The 12,974-nt window shown below is 42.8% G+C and overlaps 1 protein-coding gene and 1 pseudogene across 1 annotated transcript in view; both read left to right on the top strand.

Annotated features, from left to right (window-relative positions):
- CATSPERB (cation channel sperm associated auxiliary subunit beta) overlaps positions 1-12,974 on the top strand; it is a 139,195-nt gene that overhangs the window by 88,795 nt on the left and 37,426 nt on the right. The window contains exons 15-16 of the mRNA XM_069559306.1: positions 6,107-6,261; positions 9,026-9,180. Coding sequence (XP_069415407.1) covers positions 6,107-6,261; positions 9,026-9,180 — 310 coding nt within the window. The remainder of the gene's footprint in view (positions 1-6,106; positions 6,262-9,025; positions 9,181-12,974) is intronic.
- LOC138423445 (F-box only protein 28 pseudogene) lies at positions 2,751-5,690 on the top strand (annotated as a pseudogene).

The raw sequence follows: 12,974 nt of genomic DNA, 5'->3' as shown, positions 1-12,974 counted from the left end.
AATAAAGCAGAAATAGATGTTTTTCTGGGACTCTCTTGCTTTTTCCATGATCCAGAAGATGTTGGCAATTTGATCTCTGGTTCCTCTGCCTTTTCTAAAACCAGCTTGAACATCAGGAAGTTCACAGTTCACGTATTGCTGAAGCCTGGCTTGGAGAATTTTGGGCATTACTTTATTAGCGTGTGAGATGAGTGCAATTGTACAGTAGTTTGAGCATTCTTTGGCATTGCCTTTCTTTGGGATTGGAATGAAAACTGACCTTTTCAAGTCCTGTGGCCACTGCTGAGTTTTCCAAATTTGCTGGCATATTGAGTGCAGCACTTTCACAGCATCATCTTTCAGGATTTGAAATAGCTCTACTGGAATGCCATCACCTCCACTAGCTTTGTTCATAGTGATGCTTTCTAAGGCCCACTTAACTTCACATTCCAGGATGTCTGGCTCTAGGTGAGTGATCACACCATCGTGATTATCCAGGTCATGAAGATCTTTTTGTACAGTTCTTCCATTAATTATTGCCACCTCTTCTTAATATCTTCTGCTTCTGTTAGGTCCATACCATTTCTGTCCTTTATCGAGCCCATCTTTGCATGAAATTTTCCCTTGCTGTCTCTAATTTTCTTGAAGAGATCTCTAGTCTTTCCCATTCTGTTCTTTTCCTCTATTTCTTTGCATTGATCGCTAAAGAAGGCTTTCTTATCTCTTCTTGCTATTCTTTGGAATTCTGCATTCAGATGCTTATATCTTTCCTTTTCTCCTTTGCTTTTCACTTCTCTTCTTTTCACAGCTATTTGTAAGGCCTCCGCAGACAGCCATTTTGCTTTTTTGCATTTCTTTTCCATGGGGATGGTCTTGATCCATGTCTCCTGTACAATGTCACAAACCTCATTCCATAGTTCATCAGGTACTCTAGCTATCAGATCTAGGCCCTTAAATCTATTTCTCACTTCCACTGTATATTCATAAGGGATTTGATTTAGGTCATACCTGAATAGTCTAGTGGTTTTCCCTACTTTCTTCAATTTGAGTCTGAATTTGGTAATAAGGAATTCCTGATCTGAGCCACAGTCAGCTTCTGGTCTTGTTTTTGTTGACTGTATAGAGCTTCTCCATCTTTGGCTGCAAAGAATATAATCAATCTGATTTCGGTATTGACCATCTGGTGATGTCCATGTGTAGAGTCTTCTCTTGTGTTGTTGGAAGAGGGTGTTTGCTATGACTAGTGCATTTTCTTGGCAAAACTCTATTAGTCTTTGCACTGCTTCATTCCACATTCCAAGGCCAAATTTGCCTGTTACTCCAGGTGTTTCTTGACTTCCTACTTTTGCATTCCAGTCCCCTAAATGAAAAGGACATCTTTTTTGGGTGTTAGTTCTAAAAGGTCTTGTAGGTCTTCATAGAACCGTTCAACTTCAGCTTCTTCAGCATTACTGGTTGCAGCACAGACTTGGATTACTGTGATATTGAATGGTTTGCTTTGGAGACGAACAGAGATCATTCTGTCATTTTTGTGATTGCATCCAAGTACCGCATTTTGGACTCTTTTGTTGACCATGATGTCTACTCCATTTCTTCTGAGGGATTCCTGCCCGCAGTAGTAGATATAATGGTCATCTGAGTTAAATTCACCCATTCCAGTCCATTTTAGTTCCTAGAATGTTGACGTTCTCTCTTGCCATCTCTTGTTTGACCACTTCACAAACAGACATGACTGAGTGAGTAACAAGGCTGAACATGGAGGAAGTTTGTGTGAGGGTTAGGAGTGCAGTATGGGATCAGTTCCGTGGGAGACACTTGCCTGACATGCATATGGAGATGTCATTAGACAGTTATAGATAAGTCTAGAGTTCAGGAAAGAGTGAGATGGGAGGTTTCAATTTGGGAATCATCCACATAAAGATATATTTAAAAACCTGAAACTGGACCAGATATCTTGAGAGAGTGAGAGAATAGATCTAAGAACTGAGTCCCGGGTCACTCCAGTATTAGGGGTTAGGACAGGAGAGCGGGCCAGGAGACCCTGGCCAAACTGGGAGGATGAGAGGGCTTGGTGGCTGGGGCTTGGATATCAGCTTTTCTCATACTGAGACCTGAGCGTTCGTCGTCCATCCAGGAGAGGGCGCACTCTCTTTCAGTGGATCAATGTCTGGTCCAGTGAATGTTGCTGCACCACCAGATTACTGCCAGGACACAGGAGAAGCGTGAGATAACCAAGTCTGGTTCAACATATTAATCCTAGCATAGCTAATGACCCAGTGGTCTCTACTGATAATTCCCCTTGCCTCCCCGAGGGTTATTTTCTCACTGCCTTCCACCTACTGCTGATGCTAACCCGCTTCAGTCGTGTCTGACCCTGTGCGACCCCATAGACAGCAGCCCACCAGGCTCCTCTGTCCATGGGATTCTCCAGGCAAGAATACTGGAGTGGGTTGCCATTTCCTTCTCCAATGCATGAGAGTGAAAAGTGAAAGTGAAGTCGCTCAGTCGTGTCCGACTCTTCGCGACCCCATGGACTGTAGCCTACCAGGCTCCTTCGTCCATGGGATTTTCCAGGCAAGTGTACTGGAGTGAGTTGCCATTTCCTTCTCCACTTCCACCTACTGGAGAGTCTGATTTCAGTGTTATGAAGGGAACTCACCGCCAGGGGGAGCTAGCCCCCTTTCCTCCAGACATCTGCTCACTCTGTCCACTTGCTTCAGCAAACAGGTTCAGTAATGAAAAGGAGCTTGAAAAAAAAACTTTCCGGCAGAGGGGGGAAGGAATCAAACCCCCAAGATGGCGGCAGCGTCGGAGGAGCGGATGGCTGAGGAAGGAGGCGGCGGTCACGGCGACGGCGGCTCCCCTTCGGCCATCGCCTCTACCCAGCGACTGCCCCCACCGCCCCCGCCCCAGCCCCCGCAGCCGGGGTCCCAGGCGTCCCCAGCCCCGGGGCTGGCTCCGGACCAGCTGCCTCAAAACAACACGCTGGTGGCGCTGCCCATCGTAGCCATCGAGAACATCCTCAGCTTTATGTCCTACGACGAAATTAGCCAGCTCCGTCTGGTTTGTAAAAGAATGGACTTGGTCTGCCAGAGAATGTTGAATCAGGGATTTCTAAAGGTGGAAAGGTACCATAATCTATGTCAGAAACAAGTTAAAGCACAGCTCCCAAGGAGAGAGTCAGAAAGGAGAAACCATTCATTAGCTCGGCATGCAGACATCCTCGCTGCTGTTGAAACAAGGCTGTCATTATTAAATATGACTTTCATGAAGTATGTGGACTCCAATCTCTGTTGCTTCATCCCGGGAAAGGTGATTGATGAGATTTATCGTGTGTTGAGATATGTCAATTCTACCAGAGCCCCTCAGCGAGCTCATGAAGTACTTCAAGAGTTAAGGGATATTTCCTCCATGGCAATGGAATACTTTGATGAAAAGATTGTTCCAATTCTAAAGAGGAAATTGCCAGGATCAGATGTATCTGGAAGACTCATGGGCTCTCCTCCAGTTCCAGGACCTTCTGCAGCCTTGACTACAATGCAACTGTTCTCCAAGCAAAACCCTTCAAGACAAGAGGTTACCAAACTCCAGCAGCAGGTTAAGACAAATGGTGCTGGGGTGACTGTTCTCAGGCGTGAAATTTCTGAGCTTCGCACCAAAGTGCAAGAACAGCAGAAACAGCTTCAAGACCAGGACCAGAAACTGCTAGAGCAGACCCAGATCATAGGTGAGCAGAACGCACGGTTGGCAGAGCTGGAGCGCAAACTGCGGGAAGTAATGGAGAGCGCAGTGGGGAACTCCTCAGGGTCTGGGCAGAGTGAAGAGTCTCCTCAGAAACGAAGAAAGGCCGCAGAAGCCATAGACTCTCTTAGGAAATCTAAACGTCTCCGGAATAGAAAGTAAATCGGAATGTGCTTCTAGCGCCAGAGGAAGACCTGGCTTTGTAGCTTGACCAGTTCTGCGTATCTGGACACTGCACGACACGGTGTCTCTCAGCTCTAGGCTTTCAGAACACAACTTAAACTTGAACTCTCATGGTTGGGACTTTTTTTTTTTTCCTGCTTCTCCTCGTTGAACTGATGCACAGAATCTTTTTACTTTGCAATAGATTTGTACTAACCAGACCTATTCTATCATGTTTTGAGAAGTTAACCTCTTTTGTGTGCAGATAATGTTTAAAGCAAATTTGTTTCTGCATATATGCACATTACATAAGGATCTTAAACCAGTCTTGACAGACTAGAAACTAAGTTTAATACAGAAAATGTCCTGTTCACTTGAAAGAGAAGACCTACTTTTTAAATGGACAGTATCTTGTTTTTTAAAAAAAAAAAGTTGACATTTTGTTATAAGTGACCTTTGTCTGGAATGTCTGAAAAGTAGTAAATGCTTTTTGGTATTGAAGTAATGGGTAACTAAAACGGACTTCCATAGTATTGACTGTAGAAGGGGCCTCTACAGTATTGACTATATATTTTTATAAACTACTGGCAAGGGACTTATCCAGTTGTTATATACATGTTTTCAGTTCTCTTTTGGGGCCATGACCTACATTTGCATGGATGCATGCATGCGTTGCCTAGTCAACTCACTTAAAAAAGCTCTTGCACTGGTATTGATCTTGAACCTCTATACTTCTCCACTTTTTAGAGCAGTGTCTTAGTTCGTTTAAGCGCTTAACATCTTCCACCACAACAGCTTGCTTCGGTGGGTGAGGGGGAGTGCTATTTGTATGTCCATTTGTCCTCCGGTTTTACAGGATAAGAGAGTCTTAAAGCCCGCTGCTTTAGCTGTTCTCTGTAGGGTTCAGGTACACTGGCTAAGACAGAGCCCCAAATTCTTTATGTTGATATCAGACCTCTGGTAACTATGACTATTCCTGACTCACCACGGTGTGTGCTCATTGATCCATTGTGGCCGTGACCAGTGGTGTGAGTAGGGAACCCAACTTATGGGATGCAGTTGTTTTGCCATTGAAAAACAGTTCACTGAAGAAAATTGTACTATGAAAAAGCATTTTGATTGTTTCATTTCTGGGGGGTGACCTGAGGGAAGCTTTCTAATATTAATTTCAGGCTTTCCTTATCCTTCGACTTTCACCAAAAGCTTTAATTTCGTTTGCACTCCTGTTTTGAGCTTGTAACTGGAAAAGCATGTCTTGCACTGTCAGCCTTCTGAGTGGTCACTTTAACACCTGTACAGTGATAATTTTCCCCAGTTGTGTATTTTTTGAAACAGTCAGTTATTACTGTCTAGTTTTATTTTAATGTACTAAATTATGTAGTCATTATTTGACTGTTAAGTTAAACAACTGTTGCCTTGGGCTTCAGTTATTTAAGGTAAACTTAGGTGTAATATAGAATACTATCCCTTTCCAGGTGGGAGTTTGACACCTGTATAAAACCTAAGGTTTTGGTAAGGACCTTAGTTGAAGAAAAGCACAAGGTCACTACCTTTTTTTAATCCGTCCAACATGATACGGTTATGCATCCTTGAGATTAACCTCACCAAATGAAACTTCTTATCCATTTTTAGCATTGTCCTTACATAATAGTGTCCTTAGATTTTGATCAATTCTTTGTCTAACGTTAAAACTCCATTTACAATGTAGTTATGTTTTCAATGAAAAACCATAAAATAACGTCCAAGTGTTTTCATGGTTTGTTGGGAAGGTAATTTTAAAATAAACAATTTCGAAAAAAAAAAAAAAACTTTCCGTGGATTTAACAAAAACTAACATGAATTTTCTAGTTATTGAGTCTCAGAGCACTTCTCTCAACTCTTAGTTTAAATAGAGTTTTTATAAGGTAGAGTTTTAAAAGTTCTCTAGTTGTATCATCCAATACATTGGCCACCTGATATGAAGAACTGACTCACTGGAAAAGACCCTGATGCTGGGAAAGATTGAAGGCAGGAGAAGAAGGGGACGACAGAGGATGAGATAGTTTGATGGCATCACTGACTCAATAGACGTGAATTTGAGCAGGCTCCAGGAGTTGGTGATGGACAGGGAAGCCTGGCATGCTGCAGTCCATGGGGTCGCAAAAAGTCAGACACAACTGAGTGACTGAACTGAACTGAAGTGTATCATATCAATATCAAGTGATATCCATTTCTTTCCTAACAGGGTTAGGAAAATATAGTAAAATTGGATCTATTTCTGATAAAATTTTCACTTTATACTATGACCACATGGGATTCATACATAAACTGACTCCAGACCACTTTGAAGCTGGTGGATCACTTGCTGCCTTTGGAAATTCTAAAGGTATTTTTGGACAGGTCAGTGATCTAATGTGTTGAAACTGTTTGCCTTGTTTTAATAGATGTCATATTCTATATACAGAGAAATAGGGAAAGCGTTTTCCTTGGGACAAACACTCTTAATACTCTTTGCTATTTTTAACTAAAGGAAAAACTTTCATATATCAGGGAACATCTCCAAAATCTTTCAAGTCCCATACAGAGCTTTATAGATTTACACACACACCTGGAATATTTTCATATAAATGTTTTCACAGCAAACCACCAGATGTTCTAAACTAGATCCAACCCAGGTTTATGGTGAGTTTGACTCTCTCAAGGTTGACCTTAAAGAAACATGAGTTCTGTTTTCTCCCACTGTTGACTTTTTTCTTTCTTACTAACTCTCCCCACTTGTTTCTTCCTTTTCTAATGCTAACAGAGAAAGGAATAATCATCTGCATCACAGATGATACTTCATGCAGATTTTTCTAATAATTTTAATGTATAATGGGCTACTTATAAAGATAAGTAAGTAAGTGAAGTCACTCAGTCGTGTCCGACTCTTCGCGACCCCATGGACTGTAGCCCACCAGGCTTCTCTGTCCATGGGATTCTCCAGGCAAGAACAGTGGAGTGGGTTGCCATTTCTTTCTCCAACTTATAAAGATATTTGAACCTACAAACTCATCACAGAACACATAATCATGATAATGAACTCTCATCAATGTATCAGCAAATAAACAGATTTTTAAACTGGGATCTAATAAAATCTGTACTTTATATAGAATAAAGGGTGACTCTAGTTTTAATAAATCACTCAAAATCACCAGGCCAAGACTGCAGTTCAGAACACGGTGCTTTAACTTCCCTGTCTTCTGAGATACTGGCAGAGAAAAAAGTGGAACTTCCTAGTGACAGTAAGATGCCATCATGTGACTCCCTGTTTAATTTATTCACCAGTCTGTTGTGTGGCGCTACATAGAAACAAATCAAATCCTGTGATCAGCAGGGTAGCCCTAACCAAAAAAGCAGTTACCTCAATTTTCACTAACTTCACAATTTGTAGAAAATGTTCTCTTATGTGAAAGTTTAAATTATTAAAATCAAAAGCCAAAATGGGTTTTTATACTCAAGGTGAGTGCATTCAAGGAATTTGCACTCAATATTATCACCTCCCTCTCCCAAAACAAACTATATCTGTGTCTTCTCTGAATACACATGATCCGTAAACCTTGTTTGGCTCTGAGTAGGTGCCAAAGGAGAAGGAAATGGCAACCCACTCCAGTGCTCTTGCCTGAAGAATCCCAGGGGCGGGGGAGGCTGGTGGGCTGCTGTCTATGGGGTCGCACAGAGTCAGACACAACTGAAGCAACTTAGCAGCAGCAGCAGCAGCAAGTGCCAAGTACTGTCGTGAACACTTAATCTTTGTAACAATTACTTATCCTCATTTTACCCACAAAGAAAGTGAGGCACAGGGAGGGTAAATAATTCACCCCAAAGTACACACACCACTGGTTAGTTCCTGGAATCAGGTATCAAATCAGTTTGGGGCAAGAGGTTCAGGACCTGTGTTTTTAGTCACTATGCTGTCTTTGCTGGGACTTGCACATTCTTTCCTGGGATGTTCTTGCCACTCCCAGTCTCGAATGTCACACAGAACTCTTAAAGCCTTGTCAGCTTTCAAGAGTCCTTAAGCCATCTGTTCAATACATGTTCAGGCCCATGTGTATTCTCCTGGCATCTGTTTCCCATTCTCTCCCTTTCTCAGTGAGTTCCCAAATTTCAGAGACCAGAGGAAAAGGCATGACAGAACATGGGTCTCAACGGCAGTGCTTGATGGGGACTGCTCCATCTGACTGCAGGCAGCATCTACCCCTCCGTCCTCATGTCACAGCAACCAGGGCAACTCCAGCATCCCCTTGGGACTGGTCCCCACCTGTCTTCTCACTCCTACAATTTCTCAAAGCTGGACAAGGTCAGCATCAGAGAAGTGGATGTTGGAAAGATGACTTGCAGATCAGAAATCTGGTCCAAAGTTGTCTGTGTTGAGAGAGAGGAAAAGCCTTGTGAACCACCAGCCTCGAGGACTTAGCAGCAGCAGTACAGTTACCAGCATGACATGGTGGGAGTAGCTGTTAAATGTCAGGAGGTGCTTCTCAGCCCCTTGCTTACAGAATACTCCAAACAGGAACCAACTTCTAGAACCTACACTTCTAAACTCCTCCCCCACATATGAGACAAGACACTCCTGTCTGCCATTGCAGCCTTCTATACAGGAATGTTAAACTGAACTTCACGCTTCAGAATTTCCTCTCCTCCTCAATAGAACAGTGTGTTTTCCCTCGCATCTGCGTGGATATTCAGCAGATGAGAAAAGCAATATTGTTTTGATGTGAAATGGAAGCAAATCCATTATTTGCAGTTTGTCGTAATGGAATTATGCTGTTGTTCAGTCGCTAAATCGTGTCCAACTCTTTGCAGCCCCATGGACTGTAGCATGCCAGTCTTCCCCGTCCCTTCACTATCTCCTGGAGTTTGCTCCAGCTCATGTCCACTGAGTTGGTGATGCCATCCACCCATGTCATCTTCTGTAGCCCCCTTCTCCTCCTGCCCTCAATCTTTCCCAGCATCAGAGTCTTTTCCAAAGAATCAGCTCTTCGCATCTGGTGGCCAAAATATTGGAGCTTCAGCTTCAGCATCAGTCTTTCCAATGAATATTCAGAGTTAATTTCCTTTAGGATTGACAGTTTGTTCTCCTTGCAGTCCAAATAATTCAATATTTTCTTTTTTCATGTTCCAGGCTTTTGACATGGGCTTTGACACTGCCCTTGCTCCACAGTATCTCACCTTAAATGAAATGATATTTTATGCATATGTGCCCAAGGATGAACCGAAGGATAGAATATATACCAAGCAATTCTATGACATTCATTTTGGAAAATTGATACATTCCAGGTAGGTACTGATTAGCTTCACATTTTACTTAGCTTGCACACTGGTATCTAAATTCTAAATTTTGAGCCTACTTTTTGGACTAATTTTCTTAGTCAAGGAGAGTAAGTCTTTTTTAACACCTTGCAAGGTCAAATACATTTGTAGACTTCTAGGTGCTTTGCACAGTGCCCCAGTTTTAGGAACATGGGGCCAAGTATATCAGCACCATTAAGCCAAGCTAAAGAAATGGGTGCTTGTTGTCCCAAGTATCAAAAATGTCTGGGCTACACTGGGTACTGCTTATCCTCAGAGCTCACTCCCACGGCAGTTGTCATATGCCCTACGACAAGCAAATCTAACACAGAGGAGACCATCCTGCATGAAATACTGCCTGACAGGGTACGCAGAGTTCTCAGGAATGCTTTCTTCCAAGATATTAGCAAGAGCCAATGACCCTGAACGCTGCCTTTAAGGCTTAAAATCTTTGAAAAACAATATGAATTCTACAACTACCCCCTCCCGCACACACACACATCTAACAACCAGAAAAGGAATAGTCTCAGATTACCAGAAACTCACCTGTTCCCAAACTGGTGAGCCCTGTTCCACCAGGTTGAAATGTCTCTATTATATATCCATTGAGCTATCAACTAGATAATGTCCCATAGCCAATAGCTCCTGGAGAAGGAAATGGCAACCCACTCCAATATTCTTGCCTGGAAAATCCCATGGACAGAGGAGCCTGGTGGGCTGCAGTCCGTGGGGTCGCTAAGAGTCGGACACGACTGAGTGACTTCACTTTCACTTTTCGCTTTCATGCATTGGAGAAGGAAATGGCAACCCACTCCAGTGTTCTTGCCTGGAGAATCCCAGGGACGGGGGAGCCTGATGGGCTGCCGTCTATGAGGTCACACAGTGTTGGACACGACTGAAGCAACTTAGCAGGAGCAGCAGGAGCAGCCAACAGCTCCATGCTCCACCCAATACCTCCCTCAGAGGTAGATATGCAGACAGGAAGCAAACATAATATAGCAGATGTTGGCATTAGGTTTTATTCCACAATGATTATAGAACTTCTGTCTCAAAGAAAAGTATCCGTGATCATTGAGAACTATTTGTTTTTGATGGCTTTTGTATGTATGATATTACAGATCCATTAATGCCCGTTTATATAGGTATGTCTTTGTAGAAAACATAGAGAATCACTCTCTAAAATTAACATATGATTAGTATCATCTCAATATTAATATCAATTTTTATGCTAATTATTTTGAGAGCATATGATAATTCTCTAAAAGATCAGAATGTTTAAAAAGCAGCATAGCATGTTCTATGTTCAGTCAGTAACTTTGCTCTACTTGCACAAAAACTAGAGAATGGGCATTTCTGAGGAAGGACATGGTAGCAAAGAGCCAGATCTGGGAACTGGACGCAGGTGGGACTTCAACCAGAAAGGACAAGGATTTGGGAGCCGGAGTCATGAGGCCAGCCATAGGCCAAAGGAAGATGCCTAGATGGTCAGGGGTGAAGCAGGATGAGCCCTGTATTTTCCTCTTCCACAAATAGTTTTCTAATACTTACTACCTGCAAGGCACTTAGGGAGGTGCTGTGATAGAGTGAGGAAGACATTCAAGCCCATGTACTCCTGGAACTTGTGTTCCAGCACAGGGCGTAGACAGTTGTGAAATTACAGGTAACGTGAACCTGCAACAGAGGAGCATGGAGCATTGAGAGAGTGAGTTCTCAGGGGTGAGTCCTTGTTGGGAGGATTTGGGGAGGTTTCGCAGAGGCGGTGATGCTTAAGGTGAGATCAGAGGAATGAGGGTAAAGGAAGGGGGTGGGGGAAAGGCTCTAGCCAAGACCACAGTGTGGAAAAGGCCCCCAGGCCCAGAGAAGTATGATGTGTGCTTGAGAAACTCAAGAAAAACCAGAGTGACCTAAGTGTTGTGAACCGAGGAGAAAAGTTATTCGAGACGAGATGGGCCCCTTTTAGTCTCAGTAAGGAATGTGGATGTTATTCTAAGGGAGCAGAAAGCTTGAAGGATTCTAATTAAATGAATGACCAGATTGATTATGTGTAGTTTGTTTACTCAATCAGCTAGGTATCAACTGTACTTTTCATCCTGTCTTTTCAAACCACCTCTGTGGACCTATTTGCTTTCTGCCTCTAGATGAAGTATCTGCAAGGCCTATAGCTTTTCCATTAGAGAGTAAATAATTGTTTCCTTAGCTTAAAAATATCTAAGTCAGTCAATTACCACATGACTCCATTCCTGTCCAGTGTTTTAAGAAACTTCAAACCCTTGTTGGATTTAAGTCTGTTTTCCAACTCCCATTTGAGCCTGACCCAGTCTGAGGAGCCTAGAGTTTAGAGGGTGAAGAGTTTCTCATTCTTATTATTTTTAGACTCATATCCTCCCTCCCTCTTAGCTGATGGTTTCCAGCCCCTTCTGGAGTTTGACTGAGAGTGAGGTGAGATAAAGGGGCAAGAGGTCTGCTGATGGGGGTGACACTTCTACCTGAATACCACAGCCCCCCTCACTTCTAGGTGTCTGAAAGTCTTCCCCTCTGTTGAGGGCCCTGAACTCTTCCACTATTGCTTCTGGGCAACTTTCCTTTTCTTTCCTGCCTCTCCTCCCCAAAATTATGCCTCCCCAGAAATAACCATTATCTTAAATTTTGTGTGAACATTTTAAGAAATTTTTTAAAGGTTTAACATACATGTGTATCAAACTATATTGTTTCATTTTGCCAAATGTATTACTTAGCAATGTATACCCTTTCCTATGATTTGCCTTTTTCATACAAAAAATTATTTGGTATTGATGTATGTGTCTATATTCACTCCTATGAATATATCACAATCTATTTGGCTGTTCTCCTATTATGTCTTGTAGTTTTTTAACTTTTGCTGTGTCCTTTTATGTTTTTAATCTAGAATAGATGTTGAGTATAGTATGAAGTATAATAGAAATCAGATTTCTTTAGTTTTTTATGTTTAGACTACCAATTGTACAAACACGGCCCTTCTGACCTACAGTGTCACCACTGTAACATATCCTAGTTCCCCGCGTGCATCAGTCTCTCGGTCTCTCTCCTGTTTCATTACTTTATTTGACCTTCCCTAGGTCATGCTGACAAATTTTCTCTAACCAGGTAACTTGTGTGAATAGCACCCTGTCCTGGATCTTCTTGGCCTTTGTTCTTGCACTTAAATGTTAGATTCAGCTAGTCAAGCTCCATTAAGGGGAAAAAAAAAAAAGCATAACAACCTGTTAATAAAAATTACTTCTTGCAACCAAATTCTGCTTTATAGCTGCAGTTAGATCCTGGGTGGAGATTCCTGACTCTTCTTGCAGTAGGATACTCCATTTGCACTCCTAGAATTTTAGGCCCAGGACAACTTCCTGACTCTCCATAAGGATAGAGGGTTATTATTTTAGTCTTCCCTTCCTTGTAATGTGTCTTTGCCTGTGCCCCATTGATGGGTGGCTTTGCTTCCTCTCTCTCAGTAGTTTAAAGCTTCTGCTGTGTAGGGGAGACGAGGGTGGGAGGAGAGAGGGGAGGTGGGAGTGAAGGGGAGGGAGTCGGGGCTTCAGTGCCAGCACCCTCCAGGCCCTCCTCCCCAACCAGGATCACCTCTTTTGAGGCCTATGTTTAACTGTTTAATGCCCAGCCCAAGGCTTTTGCTTCTTATGAAAGAAGGTTCAGGGAAGTGAATGAGACTTCCTCCCTGTTTCCTCCCACCCTCTCCAGCCTCCCTATAATGACCTTGCCCCATACTCCCTTGCTGACTGCACCACCAGCAGGGACTC

The sequence above is a fragment of the Ovis canadensis genome, chromosome 18 (genome assembly GCF_042477335.2).
Source record: "Ovis canadensis isolate MfBH-ARS-UI-01 breed Bighorn chromosome 18, ARS-UI_OviCan_v2, whole genome shotgun sequence".
NCBI classification, from domain to species: domain Eukaryota; kingdom Metazoa; phylum Chordata; class Mammalia; order Artiodactyla; family Bovidae; genus Ovis; species Ovis canadensis.
Note: the sequence above shows the minus strand (reverse complement) of the source record. Positions and strands in the feature narration are given on the sequence as shown.